Genomic DNA, 14,770 nt, shown 5'->3' on the forward strand with positions numbered 1-14,770 from the left:
TCTAGCAGCAAGTCTACTTCTAACATCTCTTTTAACAGCTTGAAGCAAGCCTTCTTCACTCTTGACCTGCCTGTTAAGCACTCTTTCATTTCTATCAAACCAGAGATGATACATGGTAGCAGGCCAAGCAAGTTTACGAAGAATAAATCTGAAACTCCGACCTTTCAAAGTAGTGACAGCCAATTAACCCTTCACCCTACCTCTTATTCTGTCTAGTAACCAAACATCTGCTTAAAATCTCCTGGTGAAAGATCGTTCAAAAAAAACAAATGATCTCTACTATCCAATCTACTTCAACAAAAGGAACACAGTAAGTCACCCATAATACCCCAATTACCAATCTATCCCAGGTAGAGAACAGATTCTTTATAACATGTCAGCACATAAATGAGTGCTTAGGCATAGCACCAGAGAACAAAATAAGGTTCAGCCAAATGACTTGAGGCATCTTGTGTCTAACTACTTCCCAAATATCAAGGGAATTGTATTTCCCATTTGAAGAAGGTGATGGATGAGCCCCAAAAAGAAAAATCGGAATAAGGAAGAAAATATCAGTAAACAAGTTTAACTTAGGGCTGGAAATACCACATACACAAACTGGTTTTTCTCTACTCCCCGCCCATTATCCTTTTCTCCCTTATAATTACTCAATAACATAGACCCACTACACCCTAAACTACCCATCACCACACCAACAAAAAATGCCCACCTATCATGCCAATAGAAAATATCCACTATCAGACTTTTAAGAAACTACCTCCACATCACGTCACTATGCCTCAATTCATCAGACCTGGCAGGTGGCCAAATCCAAGAACCAGTTTGCAGAACACTATCAAGTTTTGCTAACTTTGCTTGCTGAGTCATATAAATTCTGTTACAAATACATGGTTAAACAGGACCCAGAGGAATAGATTAAGCATTTCCCTCATTATCCCTCAACAAGGATCCAGCAATGCCTCTTAAACAAGAATCTACCTCCACCTCCAAATACTCTTTCGAGGAACTGAACCATCTCAAAACTCTTTCCTCCACGCAAATATTGTTTCACCCATTCAACCCAAATGGAAACTACTTGTGCAAGCAAGATCCATATATGCCTCAACACAGTAGCTTTATTCCAATCTTCAATTCTCCTTAACCCCAAGCCACCCTCTACCTTCTAACAATTCCATCTTCAAATTTTTATCTTTGTTCTCGCATTAATTTCTGAAAAAAAATGAAATAATTCATTTTGAATTACTGCAAAAATGCATACAAATAAAAAAACAAAGAAAAAAAAAAAAAAACTTTTATCTTCAGCGACCTCATACAATAAGTTGTGCGTAGTTCAAGTGAGTATATCATTATCTTTGCGATATTTGCAGTTGCAGACCCAAATCAACCTAAACTAAAAGATTAAACTTTTTATCGTTTTGTTAAATTTTTCTCAATTTCGTGATAACCCAATAGAGATAAACACAATTTGGTTAAATATCAGAAACGTAACATCTGAATTGTCAAATATCACAAACGAAAGGTTCTGAGATTTGTTGACCTTCAAACGCATTCTCTCATTTTGATAAATTTTTCTCAACTTTCTTGACAACCAAATAGAGATAAAAGCAATTTAATCATATTCCACAGCACCCAATTGGTCAAATATCAGAAATGTAACATCTAAATTGTCAAATATCAAAAACGAAAAGTCTGAGATATGTTTACCTTCAAACGCGTTCTCATTTTGTTGAAAGCCCCAAGTTCAGATTCGACTCCGAGAGAGAGAGAATGAAAGCGATACTCGGTCTTTTGTCGCAACGACAGAGCAAATCAGAGAGAGAGAGAGAGAGAGAGATGTCTACTAAAGCGCCACGTATAATTATATTTTATTTTCTTGAATTCATCAGTATTCAGTAAAGCACTCCTTAGTCCTTACGGCTTACAGCCTCACTGGGAAAAATAAAAATAAATAAATAAATAGCAGAAAATTGTGAAAATGACTTCTCTTAACAAAGCAGTAGTGGCCTACACAAAGAGCCCCACAAGCTAGTGAGCTCCTTGCTCGGGCAAGACTCTTTACTTATCTGTGAAATTAAAAGTTTTTAAGCTCTGAAGGAGTCTTTTTAAAACGAATGAAAATTCACTAACGCATTTGTAAAGTTAACCCAAAAATATATTATGCATGGACTATTGCCCCTCTCATTGTTTTCACATTCTATAGGAAAGAACTTCTTCCATGGCTACCCACCTTGGAGAAAAATCAGATTCCAACTTCAATACCGAAAAATGAAACCATTTTTTTATACAGAAATAAATAACCAAGGGCCACTCAATTAATTTTGTCATTGCCTTTGTGTCCATCCATTAGGAGGCCACCACACAACCACATGTCAACTAGATAGTTACTACACAGCTATATACCTATATTACGTGGCTAAAGATTAGGAAACACCATCCAAGTACCACCTCTAGAATACCGTACAAGAAGGTTCACAAAACCCAAAAAAGGAATGACATCAAAATAGTCCAAAGACTATTTAAGCTTCTCGCAAAAAAAATTATCTGACCGCTCTTCCGCCTGTTTTACTTTGATAGTCTCTCTTATTTTGTAAGTGCTCATTGTTCAATCCGACTTTGAAAAAAATAAATTATGTATTATTGCTTTTATAACAACATTCATGTGTGAAGTAAAACTTCTGATAATTAAGAATTGAAATGCTTAATAGTTGTAGTTCAAACATATGGAATAAACCAAATTACAGGAATTTCGTCCTTAATACAACAGATTTGGAGCTAAACCATGAGAAACATGCACTTTGTGGCCAAAAATTGCCCAGAATATACCTATGATAATTATTACAATGCATTATTCTACCCAAATTCCAAAAATATAGGAACTGGGAAATGTTCCCATGTAGCTCAACTTAAGAGAGGTCTCCTACATTCTTGCCTTGGCAACAACAACATTAGTGCCTTCACCCATGTTCACAGCTCCTGGCCTAGTCCAAGTTTCTTTGAATTGCTCTTCAGTCACACCTGTAAAATCAATCAAACAAACAAGCAAAAACGTTAATTATAAAAGTGTTTTCACATTTTTCTCTTGTGCATCAACATGAAATGAGGTGATTGATTGATGAATTGCCTTTGCCCATAGCAGCAGTTGAAGAAATGCCTCCCTGGACAGTCTTGAGGTACTTATCATAGTAGTTTGCACCAGACCATTTTTGATGAGCAAGTGTGTCAACCCCATTGTTCCTCTCCTCCCTCTGGATCCTCTCCACATAAGCCAGCATTCCCCTCCTTGCATAATCCTTTGCAAAGGTGTCGATCACAAGAGCATCAGCATGGAAACCTGCCAGAGTTATGAACTGCCAACAGTAGCCCAACCTGGCTATCCTAGGAATGAAATCCTTCATTTGTTCGTCACTCATCCCAGATGCATCCCAATTGAAAGAAGGTGAGAGATTGTATGCCAACATGATCTCCGGATGCACTGATTTGACACCCTCAGCAAACTTGGTGCATTCTACCAAGTCAGGACTTGCACTCTCCATCCAAATAAGATCAGTATGTGGAGCAAAAGCCCAGCCACGGACAATAGCCGCCATCACAGACCCTTTGAACCTGTTAGAATATAAATTAAACGATTAAATTCATTAATTTCTAACATTGTATCAATTCATAACTTTGCATTATGGGGATGAATGTTAGAAAATTAAATGATTATATTCATCGCTTCCCATAAACTTAAGCCAAACCTGTAAAAACCTTCTCTGGTTCTGGGCAAGTCCCAGTCCCAGAAGAGGTTCTTGAGCCCGAATCTGTCAGCAATCTCACGCGCTCGCTCATTTGAGAGACACTTGTCATAACTAGAATGGTTCATCCATTCATTCAGTCGCCTCCTCTTATCATTCTCTCCAACGTTCATATTCTTAATGGCATCCGTAACACAATCAGAAAATGTCTTCAACTGAGCCATTGATATCCACCGGTCTTCAAGAGCTTGAAGCTCAGCTCCTGTTTTCCCAGCAGCCATTGCTTCTGACAAAAGGGTAGCCAAACCCTTCCCCTTAAGGTTTTGGTTTGTCACACCCAAAATAAACTGATGGTCTCTTGTGTCAATATTGCTTTGGATCAAAGTAGCCGCCTCTGCATCAGTTCTTGCCACCAAAATTGTCTCAACCCCCATAACATCAAACTGCAGCCTTGCAGCCACAAGCCTGTTGATGTGTTCACTCACAGCAACAAGCACTTTCCCAGCCATGTGACCACATTTTTTGGTCACAGATGACTGGTCTTCAATATGAACTCCAGCTGCACCACGCTCCACAAAAAGCTTACATAGCTTAACAGTTGCTGTAGTGCCACCAAATCCTGTGTCACCATCTGCTATGATTGGTTTCAAGTAATCAACATATGGGGTTCGAGCTCTCTCTTCTCTGCTCAGGCTCATTCGTGCCTCTTTCTGCTTTCTGTCATGGTACTGCTGTGCAAAGAATAAATGTTCCACTTTGTTTGGAACAGTGTCATAGGGGTAGTCGGCAAGATCAGGGCCAGGCTCATTGGTGCTGGTGTGGGTGGATGAGCACTGCCAACCAGAGACATAAATGGAGTCTAGGTGCTTGGCCATCATGGTTACCTGTGTGTTAGAATACAAATTAAATTATTAAATTCATTCATTCTTATCTACTTAAACTAGTTTAAAATAAATGATAATTTAACATGGTATCAAAGCATAGGTCATATTTGAATTCTGTCTCCATTAGGGGTAGGCAAATTAACCGTCTACCGATTACCGACCGCCCGAACCGAAATTAACCGTCAATTGATATTTGTGGTTCAAAAACCGGTATAGATTTTTTATACCAAACCGAAATTAGCCGAAATTATGGTTGTTATATGGGCCCCCAAGATTGATCTTACCCAAAAAATACATGTTCCATAAGTTATTTTAGGCTTGTTAGCCAAAACAAAAAAAATTTGGGCCCCCCAAAACAACCAATTTTTTGCCCACTTAAAAATATCATTGGCCCAATTAAAAGGCCCACGGTTAACCGATTAACCGACTAAAATTAACAGATTACCGAAATTAACCAAAATTTTTTAAATACTGCTATCGGTTAATTCACCGATTTAACCGATAGTTTCGGTTAATCGACCAATCATGACTTTTCCAAACCAATACCCACCTCTAGTATTCATCATTCACTTTTCATTTCAAATAAATATTCTTTACAAGTGTTAGAATATAAATGAAATGATTAAATTCATTATTTTTTATTAATTTAAAATTTTGAGATAAGTGATATCATTTAACCTGAACAGGGTCAAGTGCACCAAAAGTCCTAGAGGCAGTGCCATTGGCCTGGTGGGTCTTGAGAGTTCTCCACAGCTTTTTGGCCATTTCATTCGAGCCATAGCCTTGTTTGAGGGTGCCTCTTAGTGCCACAACATCTCTTGCTGAATATGGACGCCGGGTTAGCTTGAACCTCTCTGAGTTCCACCATGCTTGTACCTCAGCAACTTCGGCTTCAAACCTTCCTTCTTCTTCCATTATCTGTTTTACAAAATTAATGACTTATTATTATATAATTCAAGGATGTTTTGATTGTGGTCTCCAAAAATTTGTGTCATAATCATATCTACAGTTTTAAATGATCCAACAAAAGAAAAGCCAACCATCCCTAGTGAGGTTCACTATGAGTAGTCTCTGTAACTCTGCTGCAGGATACATTTACATAAACTATGTGTCTACAATTTCATGCTTCTTAGCAGAAAGGGAAATGATTTTACCTTAAACTAAGAAAAGTACTTAGAAACGCTATCAGGAAAATTTCTTGGAAATTTTTAATAAATACTTGAAAAAAAGACTTTAAACTACAGGTGCATATTACTGCATGTTATTGCCTATGGGATGGTTCGGCTACTCCCACTTGGCTTTTGTGGTGGCAGAACCACCTCTAGTTACCAAGCAGGTCGTTTGCCAAAGGGATGCTTCGGTCACCCCGACGGCCACCCCTGTGACTTGTAGGTCATGCAAGTTACTTCTTCCTTGCCTTGTTTTGAACTATTCATCTAAAATGAACAATTCAAATTAGAGGTATTGCACCACACAAGGAAGGAATTGGGGGGTGGCTGATGTAGGCCATGGCCCCCAACACAAGGAAAAAAAAAATTGAGGGAAAAAAAAAATTGGAAATTTTTTTTTTTTTATTGGCCCCTACCCACTAAAATTTTTGGCACTTGGCCCCTACCCATGCCAAAGTTTGGCTCCATCCTTGATGCCACCATGTACAATACCCTAGATATTGCACGCAATTCAATCCGCAATTCGGACCGGCAATAAGTAGAATAGAGATGCTCAATCCTCTAAAAGACTTCCTCCAACATGTTGTGTGTTACCTATGCTAAAAGGAAAAGAACATTGTTGCAGGAGTAGTCAAAATCTCCACCTATGTGTTAATGCATGTCATAATTTCAGTCTGGTTCTCGGAGACAACTCCAAAACTTGAGAGAGAGTGATCCATGGATGCTAAAATAGTGGTAGAAGGATTGATAAATGTAAGATGCATCAACTGATGGCCTTAATTACTTTATTGAACAAATCATAGCAAACTATCTAAAACCATTGCATGTGTTTAAATGCAATGTTTTTAAGCAGTAATTATCTCACAGAACAAAAATCTGATGGGAGTTAGAGGGATTGATGGTATTATGCAGAAATAGTCAGCAATACATAGTAATTATTTCAACATGATTATGTGGGTGTTGCTCACCATGATTTGTGCAGGGAAATTAAGATGTTCTACTGCAACATATGAGCTCAAAAACATGCAAGACTCATTGCATGAACACCTATGTATTATTGAACTTCCAATGAGAGAAAAAATAAAGGAAAAGAAAAGGAAGAAGAAGAAGAGAAATGGGGGCTGCTGGGTATGCTTACCATTGAAGGCACTGAGTAAGATGCAGCCATGGCAGAACTTTTTTTTTTCTTTTTCTTTTTGGTTAGGAAATAATTTCTAAAGCAACTAGGAGAAAGTTGATGCAAAAGCTATCCCAAGCCCCTCAATTTATAACACAAGGGGGGGAAATCACATCCCTTGTGAAGATGATTCCCTTGTGGATAAGAAAAAAACAAAAACCAAGAAAACCTCCTCTGTAATTTTCCATTTATGTTTATCTCATCTCTTTAAATAAATGTTCTCATTGTTATCCTAAGAAAAGTGAGTGAAACTTGTCCGATGGAAGCAGCATTTTCAGGCACGTAGGAGGTGGCACTTCTCCACCTATCCTGTTCCACCATGCTTGTCTTCTTTCATTCTGCCTGATGTCACTCTTCCCATTGCTAGCTAACTGATTCTGTTTTTGCCGTTTGTGATTTCTTTAGAAGTTTAATTAGGAAATAATTGTTGACGTTTCTTTATCTGCTCTATAACAAGTAATTAAGACCTAACACTTGGAATGTTTAACTGAAATAACAACAAATTGTAGAGTCCTTTACCAGTTATTTAAAAAGTCAAGCTGATATAAAAAGATATATTTAATTATTTAATTAACATTTTAAAAAACTAGTCCTACAATCGTCAATGGTTTTTTGAATACTAAACACCCATTCAATAACTCAGGGTAAACACAAACCACATTGTACACAAAATACAAAACATCGCCTGAACCAAACACGGAGTATACCCGTAGTCTAAATTTGTCTATGTCATCCCAAACATAAAAAGAAATATTAAAATATTAATTAAATGATTAAATTTACATTACCTTATCAATTTAAGATTTTTTGGATCATTCTCTCTACCTCTTTACCATATTCAATAAATTTCTCCCCATCTTTCATGGTAGATGTAACTTAACCAATGTCACCACATAAATATGTCTTTTTATGTACTACATTATTCTTGTTTACTGTTTTTTACTATACACACCATTTTTTTCTTTTTGGTCTTTGGTATTATACCCACTGTCTTAATTGCACAAGTTAAACTAGTTACGACATAATTTAGTGTGTGTGGTAGGGTTGTCATTGAGTTGAGTCAAGCTTTCGGATTCTAAGACCAGCTCGTTTATGAAGATGCCTATTCGAGCTTAAACCAAGTTATAAAATGTGTGTCCAAACTTGACTCGATAGAGGCTTGAGCTCATTGAGATCAATGTCATTCGAACCAAGCTGACTACTCAATAGGCTCGGCTCAACTTGAGCTCAAGCTATACCATTAAATTTTGAATGTATGATCCAAGTTGAGTTCGAGCTCGAACTTTTGAAAAAAAAAATGCTTTTACTAAATTCTTATCAATCAACTTGAGCCGACAAGAGCAACATGTCAAATTTTAAATAAGTCTTATTTTAGCTAAAAGCCAACAAGAGAAGTCTTGTGAGATGCTGCGGTTGACACAGCACATGGGCGAATTGGGATCAGCATATATATAATAACTTATTTATGGTCACCTATAAGCTATGGCAACAACCACAGGACTTGCTACAACACAGTAAAAAACAAAATACAAGAGAGAGGAGATGGTGAGGAGAATGAAAATGAGCATTTCTCCAACAACCACCTAGTGGTATTCACAAGGTTAATTTTGGGATGCTGGCACATGGGCGCATTGGGATCAGCATTATTGTACGAGATTACATGGGTGTTGTTGTGGCTGAACGTAGTAATATTTTGAATTATCTCTCTAAACTAATTGTGGCAGAAGCAATGGCAGCCTTAAATGTAGTGAAATTATGTAGTGAGCTTGATTTTTTTGATATAATTCTGGAAGGGGACGCCTTGCAAACTGTCACTGCAATCAACATGGTTGGTAAAAATTTGAGTAAGATTGGCCATTTCATCGAGGGTATTAAAGAAGGGTTGCGCTAGCTGAGATTGTGGAGGATCGCATGTATAAAGAGGAAGATGAATTCAGCTGCTCATAGTCTCGCCGAAGAGGCTATTTTAACTGTTGTAGATAAAATTTGGATTGATGAAATTTCAAATTGCGTCTACGGTATTGTAACTAGGGAACTTTTGCCCCTACTCGATTGATGTTTTCAATAAAGTCTTATATTCGTTAAAAAATAAAAAATAAAAAATAAAAGCTTTATATATATATATATATATATATATATATATAACTATAATTTTATAGGTGACCGTCTATATAAAAGTTATAACTTTATACTATAATTTGTGTAAATTTGTGAGTAATTACTACTTGTATATTTATTTAGAGTATAAATATATACTATATAACTATATAAGGCATATTATACAATATGCCTGCATACATGCATGGAGTTCTATTGCACGTGTGCATAATGTGTGCGGTTCCATTCACAATATAGTTTATATGTAACAAATTAATAGTGTACTATATATAATTAATTAACTATAGTATAAGTATATAACTATATAGTTTTATTTCTGAGATAACATGATATAACCATGTATGATGTGTCATAGATTTTGTTTATATAAATAGTTATATACTTATATACTAAATATTTAATATAGTTATATTGTCATATACTAACTATTAATAACTTAATATGTTAGTTTATGAACTAACTAGTCAGCATGTTAATATAAAAAAAATATATATACTATATGCTTAGTTAGAAACATTGATACATACATTCATAGACCATAGTAATACTATCATCAAAGTATTATAATCAATATGTAATACTTGGCTTACTTAGTTAGTTACTAACTAGACTAGTATTATTTAGTATGTACCCTTTTTTTTTTCTTTATCAAGCAACCTATAGACTATAGTTAACTACTTAACTATGCTTACATAGTATATATTAATCAACTGTTTAATAACTTAATAGGTTAAATAAGACTAAGTTAGCATATACTTATACACACATATACAAGTTAAGCTCATGAGTCGGGTCAAACTTTATATGAGGTATGCTCATGAGCTTAGACTAAAGGTGCAATCTTCCAATCTGATATCATGTGGTTGTTTCGGCCACATTATAAACAACCTAAATGTTAGGTGTGTTGGCCACAATATTTTTTTGGAATAGAAGTTTACTTTTCAATTTTTGAATAAGTTCATGAAATTTTGGTATGTTTGTTCAACTGTTTTGAATAGGTTCACAAAAAAATGTGGAAATTATTTTTTACGAGTTCATTTTTCTTTTCTCTAGTTGGAAGATATGCAAGCTCCTTTCTCTCCAAGTGGCTACATAACGTGACACATGTAAAGTAGATTAAAATAATAGTATTAATATGTGCCGAATTTGGAGGTAAAATGGATAATGGAAGAAGTTCCATAGTTATCTTTTGAAATAGATAAAGAGCTTATAAATTTTTCTTGGGATTATTGTACAATATTTTGTAAGTTTAGGAGCATGAAATTATATAAAGAGTACACCCTTTTTGTGGGTGTTTGTTAAGACGGTGACGATATAGATTAGACGGTAGAGACTTCGGAAATTTGGATTCCCGAGGAGGTGAAGGATAAGCCTACCTCATCTCAAAACTACATGGCAATTCTATCCTGAATTATTATTTTAATGATAACAGGAATCACAGAAACTTGTTTTCTCGTTCACACTAAAAAGGAAAAAAGAAGCAAAAAAAAAAAAAAGAAGATATGATAGCAGTCGTGGCACTCATATGATTGGACCAAATTTATGGATCAAGTAATATATTGTCGTATTCATCCAATAAAGAAATATTATGTCATCTTAGCATAAAAATCGTCCGACATGTATGATTACATAATTACAATTATGACTTCAGACACGAAAAATCATAAATCTTAACTATTTATTAGGGGAAATGCGATGACTATTTTCTCATTAACTACCAATTTTACATTACGACTCTATTAAACTATCATTTTGTTATAAAAACTCATCTTTTGTTCGTGAAGGTTGTTAAGTTGGACGGCCAACCCTGTAAATAGTACCATAAACAGTACCTACGCTGTGAATAGTATTGTGAACAATACGTGTTGACCGTCTGACTTAACGGCCTTAACTGACGAAATAAAGGTTTTGAAAATAAAATGTTAATTTGATGGGGTCATAATGTAAAATTGATAGTTGATGGAGGAAATTATCATCGCGTGGAAGTTCATTGGAGGAAAGGATAATTTCCCCTATTTATTACATGACTTCGGCTTTTAACGATCTCATCTAAAAATTAATTGGTCTTCAATGAGGAAAGCCAAAGCCTTTAATAACATTTAAAATTACACTCTGCAAAACATATTCTAAAAGCTGTTCAAGTAAGTAGAGCAACAATGTTGCACCTCAATAATAACCTTCTTGCTAACAGTTTTATTCTCGATATAACTTAGCGGTAAAACATCATGTAGACACGATAGAAGTCATCGGTTGAAGTCTAATCATTCCTAAACTTATACATTAGCAGAAATCATCGGTTCGAATGTGCTTATCCACAAGTTTTTAAATAAGAAGAGAGCAAAATAAATTATACAAATAGATTTTTTTTCTTAATTAGTCATGAGTAAGATTACCTAATACACACAAGTAGCTAGGTAGGTGCATGGTGTATAGACAAATTAAAAGTCTTGGAAAGTGGCATTCAAATACGTATTAGAAGGATTGGGATCACACGTCATGGACATGGGAGGATGAAAGAGACGAGGTGCTCATGGATTGTAGCTAGCTGAGTTTCTAGAAAATTAAAAAAATAAATAAATAAAAAATGATGGCGGTGGTCGCAGAATGAGGCTAAAAGAGGGAGAAGATATGACGATGTTTGTTCTTGGGAGCTGTGGCATTCAAAATGTATGGGCTTTCCTGGCTTGGATTGAGGGTTGGGACAAACCATTGGTGCCGATCCTGGTAAGGGTTACGGTTTTAGCATTTCGAGGAAAAAGATCTTCACAAACCTCACATTTCTTTGGAGTTTTTTTTTTTTCTTTTTACTTTAGTTTTAATTCGCATCACAAATGGTACCTAACTTTTCGGTAAATATCAGTTTAATACATATGTCACCATTTTATCAGCCAAACTAATGAATTGTTATAAGGGTAGTTTCGGCCATCTTCGACGCCTGGTCTAGGGCCCTTAGAGTGGTTCGGCTACCCTCAATAGCTAAAAATGAATTGGCCAAAACCACTTCCAAAGGCTATGGGGGTGGCTCGACCACCCCCTAGAGGCTATAAGGTGGTCAAACTACCCCTAGACCAGCTGCATGGATGGTCAAAACTAACTCTATGGTAGTCTATTAATTTGGCTGATGGAATGTTGACAAAAGTACTAAACTGGTATTTGTCCATAAGTAAGGTACAATTTCTAATACGAATTGAAACTTAAGTGAGAAAAAATTAAAAAGTAAAAACCTACTTACTAAAAAGGCAATTAACCATTTTTTTTTTCTTGACATTTCTTTGAAGATTGGTATAATGGTGTATCCTTTTTTTATTCTTTGGGTAAAGTCCACTTAACCCTCTCAAACTACCACATTAATGATAATCTACCCCCTAAATTATCAATTACCACAATTTACCCTCCAAACTACCAAAACAATGACAATGTACCCCCACTTTTAACAAAATGACGAAACTACCCTTACTAAAATAAAAACAAAAATAATAATTTTTTTTTTCAAAATTTTCAAGGTATTTTTGTCGTATTGAAAATTATATAGGGGTAATTTCGTCACTTTGATAGTATTGGGGGTACATTGTCATTGTTTTGGTAGTTTTGGAGGTAAATTGTGGCAATTGATAGTTTGGGAGATAGATTGTCATTATGATGGTAGTTTGATGGAGTTATGTGGACTTTACCCTTATTCTTTTTATTTTTGGCTTGAGCATTATCTATCTTCTTTGTATACAAGTGAAAATATTTTTGTTGGAGAGAGACAAATACTAAGGAGTCAAACAAGAATAAATTAATATACATATTAAGCACCACTTCTAGCCCAAAAGCCTAAGCTAACTGGCTTGAATCTACTTAGGTATATTAATTACTCTTTTTTGTTGTATTTTATCAATGTGGGACACAAACCTCACAAATGCTTGCACAACAATTTTCATTAATTATTCTTTCATATAATATTATAATTATACTTCAAGGAAATTGTCATGCCACTACATTCAGTTTAGCTTCTTGCATTTTAAATTTTTTTTCCAATTGGGTTCATGTCTTTTGTTTGAAATCCAAATAGATTTTTCTATTTATTGTTTTTATTAATTTTCTGATATAATTCATGTAAAATTTCAATGACATCGCTGAAACCCACAGCAAGGGATTGCTTCTACTTCTACCATCTTTCCTTGTTGAGGGCATGGTCATTTCAAATGGCGTGATAATATATATTATTTAATTTATAAATCTAATTTGGATCATGATATAGATTTTTCAATTTCACTTGCAATGAAAAGAATGTTAATCCCTCCGGCCTACCCCTTTATTGAAGACAAAGGTTAGAGGTCACCCACCTCCATCATTTAAACTTGTGACCCATGCCTCGCACTACTCTCAACATAGGCCGATTGAATAGCAGGCTTTGCCTAGAAATTAACTTTGCACTCGGTGAGTTTTAAATCTTAGACCATAAGAAGCACTTAAAGTTTCCGGCTTTTACCAACTGAACCAACCACAATGTCCTTCTTTTTTACATTAAAATGACAAAAATACTTCTGATGATTTTTTTTTTTTTTTTTTTTAAAGAAATCAATCATCATATTTATTTTTCTAATTGATAAGGAAAAAAAGAAGAAGAAAAGATTATAAGTGATCATCATATATTAATTATACATAACAAAATTATCCTCTATAATTTCTTGCTTTGGCGTTTCTGGCTGTTAGAACTTGGAGTTGCATCCCACCTCACATGTATGTTCCCCAACGAGGCCTCATAGTGGAACTGAATGTTCCACCAAATGCCATGACAGTCTCCTCCATCCATCAAATGCTTCTAACTTTTAATTAATTAATTATACCTACCGAAAGAAAGTCTAATCGAAGATAGTATAATATTTAATTATGCAATTATTTTAAGCACTTATTCATTGGTGGAGAGTTGCTTGTGGGATGCTTGAGAGTTGGGCCTTTGGACAAGATTCTAAGTTCACCACATGCTAGTGAAGAAAATGAGAAACACCAAATCCCATACGTCAAGAAGAAACTAGCTAAAGAAAGAGGAAAAAGGTAAAATTTCATTTCGATTTTGACAAAAGTACCAATAATATGTTAGAGAATAGCAATGTGGAATAATATGTTAGAGAATTGCAATGTCGGTTTGTCCCACATTGGTTAAGTATGGAGTCCATCTTTCCTTTGACCTCTATATAATGAGGCATCTTATATACAATAAAATCATTCAATAAAAGCAAGATGTAACTTATAAGGTTTTAGTGTATGAATGTAAGCATATTGTCGAACCACTTTAATCTTGTTTATTATTCCGCTTTATATTTCCGCATTATGAATTCATTATGACCACTTTTAATCTTGTTTATGTTATACCAAGAGAGAATTCATAATGCGGAAATATAAAGTGAAATAATAAACAAGAGAAGAGATACAAGATTAAGGTAGTTTGACAATATGCATACATCTACACACTAAAGTACGTCCTATAGGCTACATCTTGTTTTTATTAAATGATTTTATTTTACATAAAATGCCTCATTATATAGAGGCCAAAGGAGAGAGGGACTCCATACTCAACCAATGTGGGACGAACCCACATTGCTATTCTCTAACATAACAGGCCTTCACAAAATAGATTAAGAAGGTGTTGGTTAAGAAATATAAAACAGGAAATTAATGTTCCTAAGTTCTTTAAGAAGTTAT

General features: G+C 35.1%; 1 protein-coding gene across 1 annotated transcript; it reads right to left on the reverse strand.

Annotated features, from left to right (window-relative positions):
- Positions 1–2,660: 2,660 nt before the first annotated feature.
- ICL (isocitrate lyase) lies at positions 2,661–7,142 on the reverse strand. The gene is made up of 5 exons (XM_059593186.2): positions 6,926–7,142; positions 5,297–5,536; positions 3,738–4,618; positions 3,122–3,603; positions 2,661–3,015 (listed from the first exon to the last, which is right to left on the reverse strand). Exons 1-5 carry the CDS (start codon positions 6,953–6,955, stop codon positions 2,918–2,920), a joined length of 1,731 nt encoding a protein of 576 aa, XP_059449169.2. The 5' UTR covers positions 6,956–7,142; the 3' UTR covers positions 2,661–2,917.
- Between the last annotated feature and the right edge of the window lie 7,628 nt (positions 7,143–14,770).

Source organism: Corylus avellana, chromosome 5, assembly GCF_965113065.1.
Source record: "Corylus avellana chromosome 5, dhCorAvel1.hap1.2, whole genome shotgun sequence".
In the NCBI taxonomy this organism is placed as follows: Eukaryota; Viridiplantae; Streptophyta; class Magnoliopsida; order Fagales; family Betulaceae; genus Corylus; species Corylus avellana.

Bases quoted from the DNA above. Each gene is read 5' to 3' on its own strand.
- ICL (XM_059593186.2), bottom strand. From the start codon at position 6,955: ATGGCTGCATCTTACTCAGTGCCTTCAATG. The intron at 5,537-6,925 runs GTAAGCATACCC...TTTGTAAAACAG, and splicing joins CTTACTCAGTGCCTTCAATG to ATAATGGAAGAAGAAGGAAG. The intron at 3,604-3,737 runs GTTTGGCTTAAG...ATATTCTAACAG, and splicing joins ACCAGAGAAGGTTTTTACAG to GTTCAAAGGGTCTGTGATGG.